This window comes from Apis cerana, linkage group LG1 (genome assembly GCF_029169275.1).
Source record: "Apis cerana isolate GH-2021 linkage group LG1, AcerK_1.0, whole genome shotgun sequence".
Classification (NCBI taxonomy): Eukaryota; Metazoa; Arthropoda; class Insecta; order Hymenoptera; family Apidae; genus Apis; species Apis cerana.
The window spans coordinates 16,831,151-16,846,933 of record NC_083852.1 but is presented as its reverse complement, the minus strand read 5'-3'; the positions used below and the strand labels follow the sequence as shown (position 1 = coordinate 16,846,933).

Below are 15,783 nucleotides of genomic sequence, written 5' to 3'. Positions count from 1 at the left end.
CAATGATAAAATTTCACATTTCAAAAATATCGATTTCCTGCTAATACATTTTAATACATTTTCATCCCTCGTTATTTTTCTATTTTTTTAGAATCGTTTCACTGACAATTATATGATCTCGTTACGATGTACACGTATTATTGCAAATTATATTGACATATCATTTTTAAAACCAACGATGTCACATTATCAAAACACATAATTTATCGGTGTGTGATTGCACATTTCGTGACGTGCTATCGAATATCGCGAACATGTCCTTTATAAAGCCGTGTTTAAACGCAACGACAAATTTACCTGTTCGATATTAACGGCAATATGTTTTAATCTCGTGTTCATAATGATAAATTTGTTTCATCGTGTGCAAAGGGTGCGACGAATAAACATTCGGCCAGAAATCATCGGGATCTATGCTCGTTTACATAAATGACTAGGTACTTTATTGAAATCGTGCATTATCCGTAATATATAATTGCAATTTCCTTCGATTAATTATACCGTAATTCGAGTTAATTTTCCGGTTGGGATATGCGTGTGATAAATCGAATCGATGATAGAGTGAAAATATTCAATATGATGATTTCTGGTGTTAATTATGCTTGTAATTTTATAATGCCGTGCTTGAATTATCAATGTCCATGTTTCTTTGAATATTAGAATGGTTTAAAATACATAAAACAATATATAAGAATCAATTGGTGAACTGAATTATTATATTGAATAGATATTTTCTTTATGATTCAACAGTTTATCATTGATCAGATAAGATTTTGGGCATCATTTTGCAAGATAATGAATCTTGTAATGAAGTATTTTTATTTGAAAAAATGAATCCAGTGATATATTTATTTTTGTATAGAATAAATAATTGAAGAAATATTGAATAAAAATTTAGAAACCAAGGATATATCTCCTCAGTGATTGAGAAAGTGAAATAGTATAATTGTAATGGAACTCATTTTTAATGGAGCGATTCTTCAAAGAATTTTCTTATATTATATTAAACCCTTTATATATCTGATATCTTCTTGAGAATACTTCTATTTATTCATAAGAACGTTTCCTCTTGCATATAATGAAATCTAGCCTAGTTTTAATAAAAAATATTATTGAAAATTCATCGAATATGAAAATATATCAAAAGAAGACAATAAACAGATTTCTTATGCATATCAGTTTGGAAATAAGAATAAATATGCTTTTAAAACCGCATTTCAAATCCATATCTGTCCCTTGAATATAGCTTCAATGTGCAGCATTTAAGATGCGAGGAAATCTCAATAATGTTTGAAATTCTTATGATCTTCACGACCTACTTTTTCCTCCTTTCTACATTAAGGCATTATTCTTTTCGAGATTATTGATAAAGCTTTAAATAATTTTCATTTGTATAATATTTCTTATTTATATATATATCCATAAAATGAATTCACAGAAAATTGGAAAAAATTGGAACAATCATATACCATTCGTCGATATTTTCGATAATAGAGATAACAGAGAGTATCGATACGAAGCAAAGACTACAGAAAAGAGTTCAATCGACATGTGTTGGTTTTAAATTAATGTGACTTCTTTTTTTTCCCATTTCAGTAGGTTTTGAATATGGTCCAATTCTTTTTCGTAATTAATCCTATCGATTTCAAATATTTCCTGCAATATATATATATATATTGTTCTGGAAATATCTTATTACATGTCCGAATATATGAACTGCAATGTTAAACAAAATATCATTTTATCTGCTAAATATTAAATCAGATATTCAAAGTATTAAATTAAAATATATTTTTTCTATAATTTTCAAAGTTCCTATGAATAAAATTTCTTCAAAAATTTCGATTTGGTTCTCAACTATTTTTGCATTGCGTTATTCGATTCTTTTCTGATTTTTCATTAGTATTAATTCTACACGCATGATTTGTTAATCGATCTCGAGTATCATATTTCAAGGCTATTACCAAAACGAAAAATGAGAATGGAAAATCGAGGATGGACGATGTCATCGAAGATGCGTTCCCTTTTCCTTCTTTATTCCGTCGTTAGTTCCCTTTTGTCGAGATGCATCGTGTCATTCGAAGAAGAGAGTGAATGGGGTGAGAATTGGAGAAGGGTGGAAAGGGAATAGAGGACAAAGGTGAAAAGAGGAGAGCAGTCGAGTTGCATCGCGAACCACGGCCTGGTACAATACAGTCTCAGAACCGCTTTGAAGTCTAGTCGAAATTAATGTTGCGTCTCTCTTTGGCGGTTATTGCAATTGCCGGGGTAAAAATAAAAAAACAGGGAGGTATGGAAGGGCGAAAAATTGCGAGCTTAACCGTGGCCTCAATTCCACTGCTCTAGTTATATTAAGATTGCCACTTAATTTTGCGTCAGAAATTTTTTGGTGAAATTTGAATTTCAGGTAAATTTTTATTATATGTTTTTAAAATTAATTCTAATTTTAGGAAAGGAAAATGAATGCTGAATTGTTATAAAAAGAATTTTGTTAATGATATTATCTTTTCCTTTTATTCTTTTTTTCTTTGAGAAAAAATCCACAATTAACTATCATATTTCATTTGCAAGATTTTATGTAGAACAGTATATCCTTTATGAAATTACTGTCAAACACAATTAGCTTTTTAATAACTGAAACGTGACCCAGAAACGATGGTTAAGATAATATTTTAATAATTCGAATCTTCTTGTGCAATTTTTTTAAAATATAACGTTTGTTCTGTGATTTATAATATTTAAATATTAAAGATGCATCTCTCTAAAATGAATATATAGGATTTTAAAGATAATACTATTTGAAGGTTTTTTCGTTGTTGATTTCATTTTATTTCTATTTTAAAAATTAATTTATGCATTTGACAAACTAAAACAAAGAATTAATTAAAAAATTTGAATATAAATATTTTCTGTATAGAATATCGAATATTGCAGCATTGAAAAAAATATAATATTCTCGTTTCATTGTAATTTCTGTTATCTAGAATTTCGAAATCTTAAAAATTCCCATTTATTGAAAATTTTGTTTTAAAAATATTTAAGAAGTTTTGCTTTCACAGAAAAAAAATTATACTTAATTTAACATGAATGAAATTTAATTTCTAATACCAAATTATTTAGTATTATTTTCCTTATTATTTATTCGTAACTAATTGATCCATTCTTCACTATAACCTTTATAAATCGTTTGACATTACAACTTTTTACGATTAATCGATGCTTTAAATAATAAATTATCGAAGTAACTTATTGAAATAACTTTAACTATTAAAATTTTGCCCATCTCTGATTTGTCGATACGCATTTAATTATCGAGTCTTCAACTCTCGATTTGTTTCTATGTGTTTTATGTACAAATGAGAGAACGTCTCGCGGGAGAAATCGATTTCCAGAGGTGTGCATCGATGATCACGTATTCGGCCCGTTTCCTAACCAGAAACCAATCCCCTCTTTCGTCACACAGCCAACCTGATCTTACACGCTCCAACGCTTACCCGTTGGTCCATTAATTCCTCGATTAACGATACGCTCGTTCCTCCATTCGTCCCGGAAACAGGATATCAACGGAACCAACGAGAGCTTCTGGTATCTGACGAAAATCGTTCCGGCTGATGATGTTGAATTTCCGTTTTTAATCTGCTGGATATTACACCGATTTTGAGGCGAGTTTCCGTGGTATCGGAAGTTGAGCGGAAGTTTGAGTTATTTGGTATTTTTGAGAGTGAATGTACGTATATGTGAGTATGAAATACGATTGTTTGTTAATTGAAATTATGAAATTTATTAAAATAACAGATCTCGGAAAGTTTCCGAAAAATTGTGTGCAAGTTGATATTTATAAAATTAAGATATTGAATAGTAAAGTTATTTTTAATTTTCTATATAATATTTAATGGATTAATTATTTCTTTATATAAAAAAAGTAGTATATTTTGGGTATAATTAAAATTATGAAATGAGAATATTATCAAATTTATTAATCTTTATTTTTTTTTTTCTTTTAGAACAAGTACAGAAATAATTCTTTCGCACTAAATGTATCGTACATCAATATACGATTAATATAAAATTCTTCGACAAATATGAAATTTGATATATTGAAGAGCTGTTTCGAAGATTTATTCGAAAATGAAAATTGAATTCGGCACGTTTAATGATTAAAGCGTGACCAATATTAAGTGAAGAGTGAAATGCAAATAATTAATAAAATATTTGATAGTTGTATTATTGAGAATTGCTAAAAGTTCTTCATTCCAACGTTCATGATGTTCGATTAACGAAAATTATTCTCTACAGAAACGTTAACAGATATTTTACTAATATTTGAAACGTGGCGGATAAAGATGAAATACATCAGCCGCTAATAATTTCCGTAAATCGTGTAGATTTGAACAACTAAATTGGGTGACTGTCCGGACCAATTAATTTTATATAATCCGCTTTGCATAACTCAACCGGATTTCGACCATTTACCTATTACCATAGTCTCAACGAATCATTTAACATGGTGATGTCCCATTGTTATATAAGAGAGTCGAATACAAGTTGATACATATTTTCCATTTTTCAATTTTTATTTCCATTAATTTCTTTACTCGAGAATTAATAAAATAAAAATTTGAATTTTCTACTATATATATATATATATATATATTTTTTAACAAAACATTTTCAACAAAAAATTTATAAAATTGATTGAAATTAAGAAATACAAATACTATGAAAATATAATATTTGGATATTGCACGAATTCATTTTATTAAAAATTTATTTTATTAAAAAAAATAGAGATGATATTACTAAGAAATAAGATACTATGAAAATTTGACTTCCTTTAGTCTGCAATTTCGACAAGGGTGGAGAACACTATGATAAACAAGTTTTGCATAAACTTGATCAGCAATTCGTGAATCCATAGAATATCTTTTGACAGCGATTCGTTAGGGACAACGTCTTTTCACACGATGAATAGCCTATGCATTATCGCTGGAAATTACTACACAAGTTTCATTATCCGATACCGCATGTACTCCGTTATCGTGTAATGAGATCACTTTTGTTGGATGAGACAGATTATTGCATCCCTTCGAAAAGTACATTGAAAATTTTCCTGTGATTTGTTCTCTATAAAAGGTGTATTAATATGCGAAGAGAAATTAATTAATTACACGGAGAGATACAATTTTATTATTGGTGTGTAAAAATAATAAAGTTGATATATTTAAAGCTTAAGTATGATCATCGAAATGATATCGTTTTTAATTGAATTTTTTACGTAAGGATTAAATTGTATTTGATAAAATTTAATTTATAAATGTATATTCTTTATACTTATATTAATGAATAAAAAGATAATATCTCATATGATTAAATTTTATTTATATTAATTTTAAATATAGATATATGGAAATGTTGAGAAATTTATTCATCATGAAATATGAGATACCAATATGAGATTTCCATATTAATAACAAAGAATTGTTAATTACTTTTATTCATTATTAAGAGAATTTTTCTATAAATTTTTTAAATTCTGATTAAATTTACTTTATTTTTTAAAAATTCATCGAGAATTAATAAAAATTAAATTATATTCGAATAAAAAAGCATTGATTTCACTGTGTTATTATATCTCGTCAAAATTTTATTTCTTTTATTTATTAATTTTATTCTTTTATTTCTTTTCTAATTTATTCTTTTCTAATTTAATTCTTTTTTATTAATTACTAAATCTTCTAATACAATATAATATATCTTCAGATATTAAAATGACTTAAATATATTAAGTGACTTAAATATATAGTTCAAAAAATATCTTTGAATTTTCAATTGACAAATTCAATTAAAATCGCTAAATATTTAAATAAAAAATGATTTTTAAACTACTTAAATGATTTTCAAAAAATATAATTTACATTCATTTGAATCCTCCGTATATAATATAAAAAATATTAATTAATTTCCATAAACTTTTCATTTTTTTGTATCGAAAATAACAAAAAAAAAAAAAGAAGAAGAAGAAAACTAAATTACGCTAAAGTACAGAACTCGAGCAGAAATTAAACCGATCAGATTGAAATATCCTATCGAGTTTCTCTCGAGGAGCAGCTAAGTCACAATGAACCCCTTTCAAACGAACCCATCGTTGGGAAGGCACGAATAAAGGAACAAAGGGAAGCACGTTCGTCGAAGATTTTCGATTCCGTTCATATATCAGGGACCCGACCAGAACTCCCTTTTCTCCATCGCGGTTTACGATCGCATTTGTATCACGCGGCGAACCTACCGTATATTTCAACCGAAAATGAAAAGAAACGAAACAGCCACCACCCAGCCGGAGAAACACCAAAGGGAGAGGAATTCAATCTTTCCTTCGAAATTTTCCAACGAAGCTCAGCATTCGATCGATTCGAATTTTTAATCCATCGTGAATTCAACGTACCTCGCGGAGATCTATATCCTAAAATGCGAAAATGAGAGGCAAAGAAAGAAAAGAATGAAAGAAGAATGAAATATAGCAATGGAGATTTACGTCCAAAAAGGTGAAAAATGAGAAGAAAGGGAAAAAAAGAATTGGAAAAAAATAATGAAATACTGTAATATGAATACGTATTTTTTTTTTTTGTTTTTCGAAAGTAAAATATTCTGAAATTGCGATAGACCCAATCGTTCATCTTTATAGTTTACGCCCGTCATTTTTACGGTCACGAGAGAATCGAGCTATATTTTTTTTCCTCTTTCTTTCATCTACGCAGGATTGAATAATACGAATAACTGGCCGTTATGAAGGTTGTAAAAGTTTTATTTCTTTTTTCTTTTTTTTTTCTTTTTTTGCTTTCTTTTCGGCATGAAATGGAGTTCGAACGGACAGGTCCCGATAAGGTGTAACGTTTACTGCACACGTTTGCCCTTAATGCCATGGGATCAAAACGTGGCCGACGATCGGCGATTTTCACGCGGATCCTTCCGGAAGAATGGGTCAATATCGTGGATGCGGATTTTCTGAGTAATTCTGGGGTAATTCTGCGCGAAAAATGTTAGATCGATGTAAGGGAATGCTTGGAATAATACAAAATGTGGAAATTATATTTGAAATTGAGCTAAGAAATAATATTTTAAATATTAATTTTCATCTCATAAATATGTTTCCATCTGAAAATAATTATTTATTACATTAATAAATTAGAAACATTAGTTGATCTTAAAATAATCAATATCTCGTATATTCTTTTTGTTAAAAAAATTTCTTTCTATAAAAATTTTTTAAAACATTACGTACATATCATATATAAAAAATGACAAGAAACTCAATACATGTATTTTCTCAAAAGAAACTTCGATTCATCAGTATTCTTAAACTTCAAGATTAAATTTACAAAACGCTTTGCCAGTTATTTTCCAGAGTTTCCATCTTTCCAACAAATATTTTACAAGATCACAACTTGAAACTAGTAGTACGAGTCGACGCTTCAAAAGGCAGGCGAAGAGGTCTCTCGAGGGAATCAGAGGCAACAAGAAGTCGATCATTACGGCTTAATCTTCACGCTGTCGAATCTTAAGACCTCGACAATCGGTATCCCAATTAAATCGATTTTCCAAACAGTGTTAAGGAGCCAATGTGCATCGATAAGTACTTTCCAAGATTTTTTTTTAACGTTTCCTTTATTTTACAGATCAGAAACACGTATTTTGTATGATGATCACATTGAAGAATATTGATGATAACAACGATGATGATTTAATATTTGTAAATTTTATTAATCGCGTTATTCAATAAATTAATATTAATTTTTCGAAAGGTTCAAGTTGTTTAGAATTAGTTGTTCTATTTTAAAAAGTGAGAAAGACGCTTTAAAAAGGATTGTAATTGATCAAACAATTCAAGTTGTTAAGAAGCACGATCTATCTTAAGAATTTTAAAAGTTAGCCAAATCTCATTTACTGGGAAACGCGAAACTTCTCGAGGAGACTTGGAAAAATCGTAGAAATAGCGTGTCGATGGTTGTTATACCAGGATTAAACATAGGAATAAGGACAAGAGTTGTCGAAAATTATTCCGATTTAATTAAGGAATTTAAAGTTTTAGCGGAAGTCGATGAAGTAATGACATTGGTGATTGGGAAAACTCCTTGGTTCAATCGATCACAGGTTCAAAGGAGAAATCTCGTTCTCAAATTTTAAATTAACATGCAAATACCTCAATAAAGTATTTTCCTTTTCAAAACACGATCATTCGATAAAATTCAATTTTCGCTAACAGCATAATTTATGCACTTGATGCAACGTTAATACCAAAGATTAACTGCAAAGAAAAAAAAAGAAATCAAAAGTTCTTCTCTTTCTTATCACATAATTTTCCATAAAATCTCATTATCTTAAAAAGTTACACGAAGTGTAGTTAAGAGTTTTAATTTTTAAGGGTTGCGCGATCCTGTTAGGGTTTTTAACGCTTCGAAATTGCAACTCTTAATCCTCCTCTTGATATTCCCCACCGTTTAACGTTCGCCAACGTCTCTAGAAAAGAGAATCATCATCGCTCTTAATCAATGAAGAGAGAAATAGAAATTTTTGTTTGTAATAAAGCGACAGAATTGTTTCGCCGATGGTAGTTCGATAAATCTAAACGATGTTTCCGCAGTTGCCTGGATCCGCAATAATAAATATTATCAGGAAGATCGGAATAACGAGCGTATTTGGCGCGGTGCCACGCGTTCGAGCACTGCATCCTTCTCTTACCATGCTACGTAACATTTTCATATTCCATTTCCGATAAGCTTACGTTGAAAAACATAAATGAACTTGATCGTGGTTCCTCGGAGTGATCACATTATACTAAGTGGGTGGCGGTGAAAGCCTAGGAAAAGATTGTTTCTCGTGTTTCCAATGTACAGTTGCATAATCACGTGAATTAATATTTTTCCGATATATCGTCATATGATATCTTTTGAAATAAAATTCTTAAATTTTTGATAACTTGGAAATATTGGATTTAAGCTTGGTGTTAAATGATGATAAATTAGGATGATTTCATTCTTTTTTGAATGGCTAATAGTTTTTTTTTTTTTTGAAAATCCTTGAATTCAGCCTCCTTTGAATTTATGATAAATAACGATATGATTATTATTATATAAGAAGAGTTATAGAAGTTAAAATCAGATATATATGAAATAATAATATCTATTATTTTTTATTAGTATAATGTTAAGAGTTATTAAGTGAAAATAATAATTTTGTTGAGAAAAGTAACAATTTGAAGAAATATTTTTTAAAAAAAGGAGAATATATTTAATGATAAGTGCAAAAGAGAAAGAGATCATTGATAAAATAAAAGGAGCAATTTTTTAGTTTCTTCACTAAGAATCACACACAATGGCTAGTTTCCAGAGCAATGGAAACATGTAATACGAAATCCTCGTACTACTTTCCTGACCATTGAATATCACAGTATGAATTTTCATTGTAGTTTCATCGATATAACTTATCGTCTATTGTGTGTGTGTGAATGAGACGAAATTATACGAATTAACGAACTTTTTAATTCTATATAATACATATTACATAAAAAATAATATACAAAGATATTTTCTACTTTCTACTTCCTTTCTTTTTTCCTTCAAAGATTTATCTTCTTTAATCTTATAACGTAAAGAATGATATATCGTGTATGATACATCATATGCAGTTTTTCCAAAACCTAACGCAAATCATTATCAACTCGACAAACCTTCGATAATTACACGGTACTAATATACTCTGCATAATTTACCCTAATCAACGTCGCAAATCGAATGCAGCCGCAAACCCTCACGCGAAATTCGTTCCACGTTGCAGTTAATTGCATGGAAACAAACAGGATTTTGCAAGCGACTGCAAAACCTGGCGTTCTGTTTCGTCTTGCTAATCTCTGTTATCCTAACCAACCTACAAATTACGCCCTTATAATGGGATAACCGCGAAAATTTTATAATTCCCATCCAAAATCATTCTAACGAAAAGAGATTGCTCCGACAAATCGAAATAATCTGTTTCTTGGTATCAAAATTTTTTTAATTCCAATTTTATCTTTTATTTTATTTTATCTTTATTTTATTATATCTGTCGTAATATATCAAATTAATACGTTCCAGATTGCAACATGTGCATTCATGGAAATCTCTATAGTTGACGCATATCATAATGAAGTTTCCTATGAATTTAGCTTTTGCATACCCTAAAACAATGTTGTCATCGATACACATAACCATTTTAAATTTCGTTGCGTTTTCCAATTGCTTTCCAACGAAAATCAATATCCAAGAATTTTTTATATTGATCTCGATACGTGTTCAAGTCGTACAAATAAATAAATAAAAGATAATATATTTAACTTTGATAATTAAATAAAAGTTATACAATTGGTAAGATTCTTATTTTGTTTCGATTCACGAAAATTGGTCGATTAAAGTGTCGAAATTGGAGATTCGTTTTCCGTGGAAATTCAGTGGGAAATCGTGGAATCGTGAGTCTCGTCGCGAGTGAAACAGAGCGGAGTGAAATTGGACGAAAGAGGTGTAAGGAGATGGCCGTCATTTAAAATACACGTTCGAAAAGATAATGACAACTGACCTGAAAACGACACTCCGCTGTTTCGTCGAGTTTGCTGCCGACCAACTTACTCGAGATGGAAGAAAATGCAGCCTGAAATGCGAACCTTCCCGCGAAATGTTTGCATTTTGCACGTAACGTACGACAGAAATTTATTTCGTTAATCTTGAGAAGTGCGAGGAATATAAATATGTACAAGAAAATATTTTGTAAGGATGGTTTATATTGAAAGACGAGAGATATAATTTATGGAATCTAAAATGAATGTAAATAATATTATTCAATTTAAAAATTACAAATATTACTGTCATAATAATCTTAAAAACTTTAAAAGTAGTTATTGCGTACTTCCGTAAACAAGGCGATCAAGATGTTGTTGACTTGAAAATGGAATGCTTACGACATGAAACAAGATAACGAGAAATAATTATACGTCGAATTCTTGAGATTCTTCCCTGATGTTCATTCTTCAATATTAACTTACTGTAACAAACTTTCCTTGAAAATAAGATTCATCTTCCGCTGCAACCATATTTTGTCCATACTATGCAACAGATCATTTTAAGCATAATGAAATTCGAGAAAAACGATATTGTTTAATAAAGTTGATAAACTTTTTTAAAAATATTATTTGTTGAAAACAAAGTAATCGAATAATTAAAATTTTATTCTTCATAGAAAATAAATCTAGAATTATTGTGCTTCCCGCGTATTATAAACATAACACGTTTATTTTTTAAAATGCATTTTGTTAAAAAAATTATACAGATTTTTACTTCCATACCATTTTTACGAATATTCTATTCTGCCGTTTGTCAAGATATTTACAAATCCTCGACTTTTTTTGTCTTCTCTTTTCAACTTCTTTGTTTCCTGTCCTCGATTTCCTTATCCTCCTTTCCTCGACTTCAAATTTACTTCTTTTCCTGCCCGTTATATACGCTAAAAAACCACCAAGACTAAGAAAAACGCTTAAACGAAATATAATTCGACACAAAATCTAAGAAATCCTCGATATATCGAAGAAAGCGATCAACAAAAAGGGGGGAGAAATAAGATCTAAAACCGAAACTCATCAGTAAAGATATACAAAGTCACTAAAATCTGAAATGAAATCGCAAAGTTGAAAGAGTTTCTTTTTACTGGAAATCTTTGTAAGGATGCAAGGCCACGAGAGTTAAGCACAAGTTACGAGGGTTGAAATGGTTAACCGGTCAAAGTGGATTCGATTTACGATTATTTTCGCCTTGATCCCTTCTTTTGGAAAAAGATCTTGAGTGTCAATGCAATCGTCTTTCCTTGAATTAGAAATCAGGATTTCGCAAAGATCTAATAAATATAAGATAGCGGAAAAAGTTTCACGAAGAAACTCTTTCAACTTCGAGAGACCGAATCTTTTCTTTACGACGTTTCTACTCTTAATTCTTTGTAAAGTTTCACGAATATGGAAAAAATATTATAGACATATTTATATCGAAGTTGATTTTTATAGTGAATGTTTTTCTTGTATTTTCGTCAATATAATAATATATTTTAAATTAAAAGGATTAATTTATTAAATATGATATGTAAAAAAGATTTTAGAAAAATTAATCATGAAATAAATAATAAAGTATTTTTTTCTCAGGCATCGAAAGATATGAAAATCTATTCTAATCTTCTAGATTTTAAAGAGTGATTGAATAATTTCTGCCAAGAATTATTATTATCTGAATTAATATCTAGCATCACTTCAATTTTATTATTTGCTACGAATAAGAAAAAACATAACGAAAGATTGAACATGATTAAACTTTAAAACAATAGACTACTTTTATTGTACAAAAATATCCAATGATACTATTTATGTACTGAAGTTCATATAAATGGAATTCTATTAAATTTTTTTTTCTTCAATATCCAATCTGTTAAAACAGATTATAAAGAAAACATTGTCTTTTCTTCTTGTGAATGTAATATTCTCATCAAGATCATGAAAAAGAATATGTAAATTATTGAGAAATTGCTTTCTAGACACATACCTGCAGCGACTGCGGCCAGATGCAAGTCTGATTCGTTTGTCTGTCCCCGAGATACATCGATGGTTCTGAATAGGTATTGCATCTGTCGGTACCATTTGGTCCCGCTCTTCCATATTGAGCCAGAACGATGGAGATGGTGGTACCTAGTGGACACTTGAGCGTCATCGACTCTTCGTCGCAGGCTGCTCGCTGATAGGTCTTCAAAGTACCTAATAACAAGGCTATTGCGTTAAAAATCGCAATTTATCCGATTCAAGCAAAAATTTAGAACGTTACAAAAACATGATCGACAAAGAGATGAATATCAAAAGCAAAATATTAAAAAAAAAATTCGATTGAAGATAAACATATTGAATTCATATTAAATTGTCATTTGATTAAATTAATTAATACAGTAGCAGCAGTGATATCGAGTAATTAAAGTTGTTCATAATCGTCGCAATACGAAGCAAAAAGAAGATTAAAAATAAACGTGAAACGAGAGAGAGCACATTACGCGATATTTCAATAAAAATAAATAGATGAATAAATAAAAAGGAAACAAGAAAAATAGAGCGAGAAATGAAAGTGAACAAGAACGAGAGATAGTGCGGAAGAGAGGCGAAATTCAGAGGGAGAACCGGAAGGAAGGAAGCGCGAGAAACGTGAATCGATCGATGACCCGTAACAGTGTCGCCGCAACGGTGATCAGTTTCGGGGGTTTCGCGGTAATTAACGAGTGGATCAATCGAGGATCGGTTGAGCGACGATGTATCGATGACATCCGCGAAAACGGTGTCGTTTCGTTTACACGCGAGATACACGAGAGTCGGGAGGAACAACACGTTTGCAGAATTTGATGGCAAGTTTACATAGGGAACCGCTCACGTTACCATGTTTCATCGATGAAAGGGAAAAGTGATGTCGATTTGTTTTAAAGTTATTTATGGGAGGATGAATTTTAAGAATATATTTGAAAGAATCGTGTTTCGATGATGTTTAATGAAGAATAAAGCGAGATGCGTGGAAAATTAAAAAAAAATTATTTAAAAAATAAATACAACGGTAAAAAGAATTGATGATTGACAAACGGTAGAAAGAATTAAAGAAATTAGGCGAAATGATATGGAAAATGGCATATTTAAAAAGTGTTCAAGGGATACATTACGAGGAGCGATTAAGTCGTTGGTCCAACAAGATGTCCAACAAAACGTTAGTGTGGCCACAGTGAACGTGGTTTGTTAGCATGCCAATGCGGTCACCATCACCATGATTTATTAACGTGTCATTGTTGTCACCGTCACCACGGTGTACCAGGCATTGTGGTCACCATCAGTACGACAAGCCACCGTGTTATCGTGGTCACCATCACCAGAGTTAATCAGCGTGCCGTTGTTACCATGCGGATTGTTAAAGGTGTCATTGTTGCGATCACCACCATCATCACCAAGGTTGTCAGAAATAACCAATGGAATTCCAAGGTCCAAAGGAAATGCATGAAAAAAAAAAAAAATAGAAAAACTTTTGTTAATAATACGTTTCATCGTCATAATAATATTAAAAAAATAAAATGTTCCAAAAATTCTTTATATGCCTCGACAAAATATTTTCACAAAAAAAACTAAATTCAATCAATCTTCATTTTTCAACATTCAAAATATTAAAATCAATTATATTTATATATAAGAAACGAATTGTTATTCCATTCCGTTATAAATTGCATCATTTCTCGGTTTTGTATTTTTAAATAAACACGTAAATACATGTATTAATATATATGAAACATGAAACCAACCATTTAAAAGGACTATTCAAATACCTCGAAAGCCACGCTCACAACTTTTACACAACTTATAATAGACCCTCTCTTAATTGAGCGCAGGGAACAGGGGAGATGCGAGGAAATTTTCTGATTGCTTGCGGAATTCTCGCGTGGACCACATGAAAGGGGCGAGCAGACGTGTGAAATTTGCTGGGTTTTCGGCTATGAAGGATGAGATCCGATGGAGATCGAGGTCGAACCAGCGAACCCGATAATTCACGATAGGATCCAGACGAGTGCTCTTCGAGGAACATCATCCGCCATCTACCGCCCCTCTCTCCCTCTTGTTGCCGTTGCTTCGCGAAAGGTTGGCGAAGTTGCGGTGAAACGTGGATATCGCTCGTTCTACGACGCCTCTCGAAACGGTAATTTCGTTTATGCGGGAGAAAAGTAAATTTCGTTGCTGTCGAACGTCTAATTGCGCCGACGTCGGAATAAATTACGAGATGGCTTTTGTTGACTTGCGATCCTTGCGCAGACAACGTGTCGTTAACAAATTTCGAATGGAGTTTTGAAAAGATTATCGGGAGAATAGTTTCCAGGGGATGAAAATAATCCAGGTTGATGCAATTAAGATTTCATTTTGTTGAATGTCGAAAAGTTCGTGGTTATACCTTTGATTTTGATATTTGAAATTGAACGGAATCGTTTAATGTCAGAAGTTTAAGTTTCTGGATTAAAATTTATGAATTCGAGGATTAAAGAAAGATTTAAAAGTTTAAATTTTGGATATCCAATGCAAATTTTTTAATTTGAATTTCTATGTTTAAGGATTTTACTAAGATAAGTTTCCAATTTCTAAAACTTTCCATCACAAAATAAGATTGATATTTCTCAAGTTATAAAAGTTCTGCTCATAATTTCTTCATCCAGAAATGATACATGTATAATGCCCATATACTCTAGACATGAATTGCAAAAAAAAAACACATCTCACACTTATAAATTAATCTACTTTAACTTTCCACCATTGAAACAAATATTTCTCAATTACTACTTTTAAATATCTATTCACAATTTCTTCGTCCAGAATACAATACTCATATATACTGAATAATTCCCTAGACATAAATTACAAAAACCACAACTCGACTCACAAATCACTTCGTTTCGCCCCACCAAAGCTAAAGGCAAGGATCAACGACTTCCAATGCTACCAGATCTCCGACCCTTTAGTTTTTTAATACACGTTGTAAACCTCGACGAGATTACCAACGTGTAATTACGCGAAGCGCGATCGTACGTCTCTGGGAGCTCATGACAGCGATTTTTTGTCCCGTGAACGTTTCAATCCTTTGGCCATGCTTCGCCTCGAGTTTCAACGGCGGTGTAACGCCTTTATGAGGCCATTTCTCAAACTTGCAATATCGCGCCGCTCGT

The 15,783-nt window shown here is 30.9% G+C and overlaps 1 protein-coding gene across 11 annotated transcripts in view; it reads right to left on the bottom strand.

Annotated features, from left to right (window-relative positions):
• LOC107994239 (protein eva-1) overlaps positions 1–15,783 on the bottom strand; it is a 276,448-nt gene that overhangs the window by 79,938 nt on the left and 180,727 nt on the right. For 10 of the 11 annotated variants that reach the window (XM_062077235.1, XM_062077261.1, XM_062077247.1 and 7 more), the window contains one exon: positions 12,603–12,823. In XM_062077235.1, coding sequence (XP_061933219.1) covers positions 12,603–12,823 — 221 coding nt within the window. The remainder of the gene's footprint in view (positions 1–12,602; positions 12,824–15,783) is intronic. The other variant, XM_062077250.1, reaches the window with a different exon arrangement.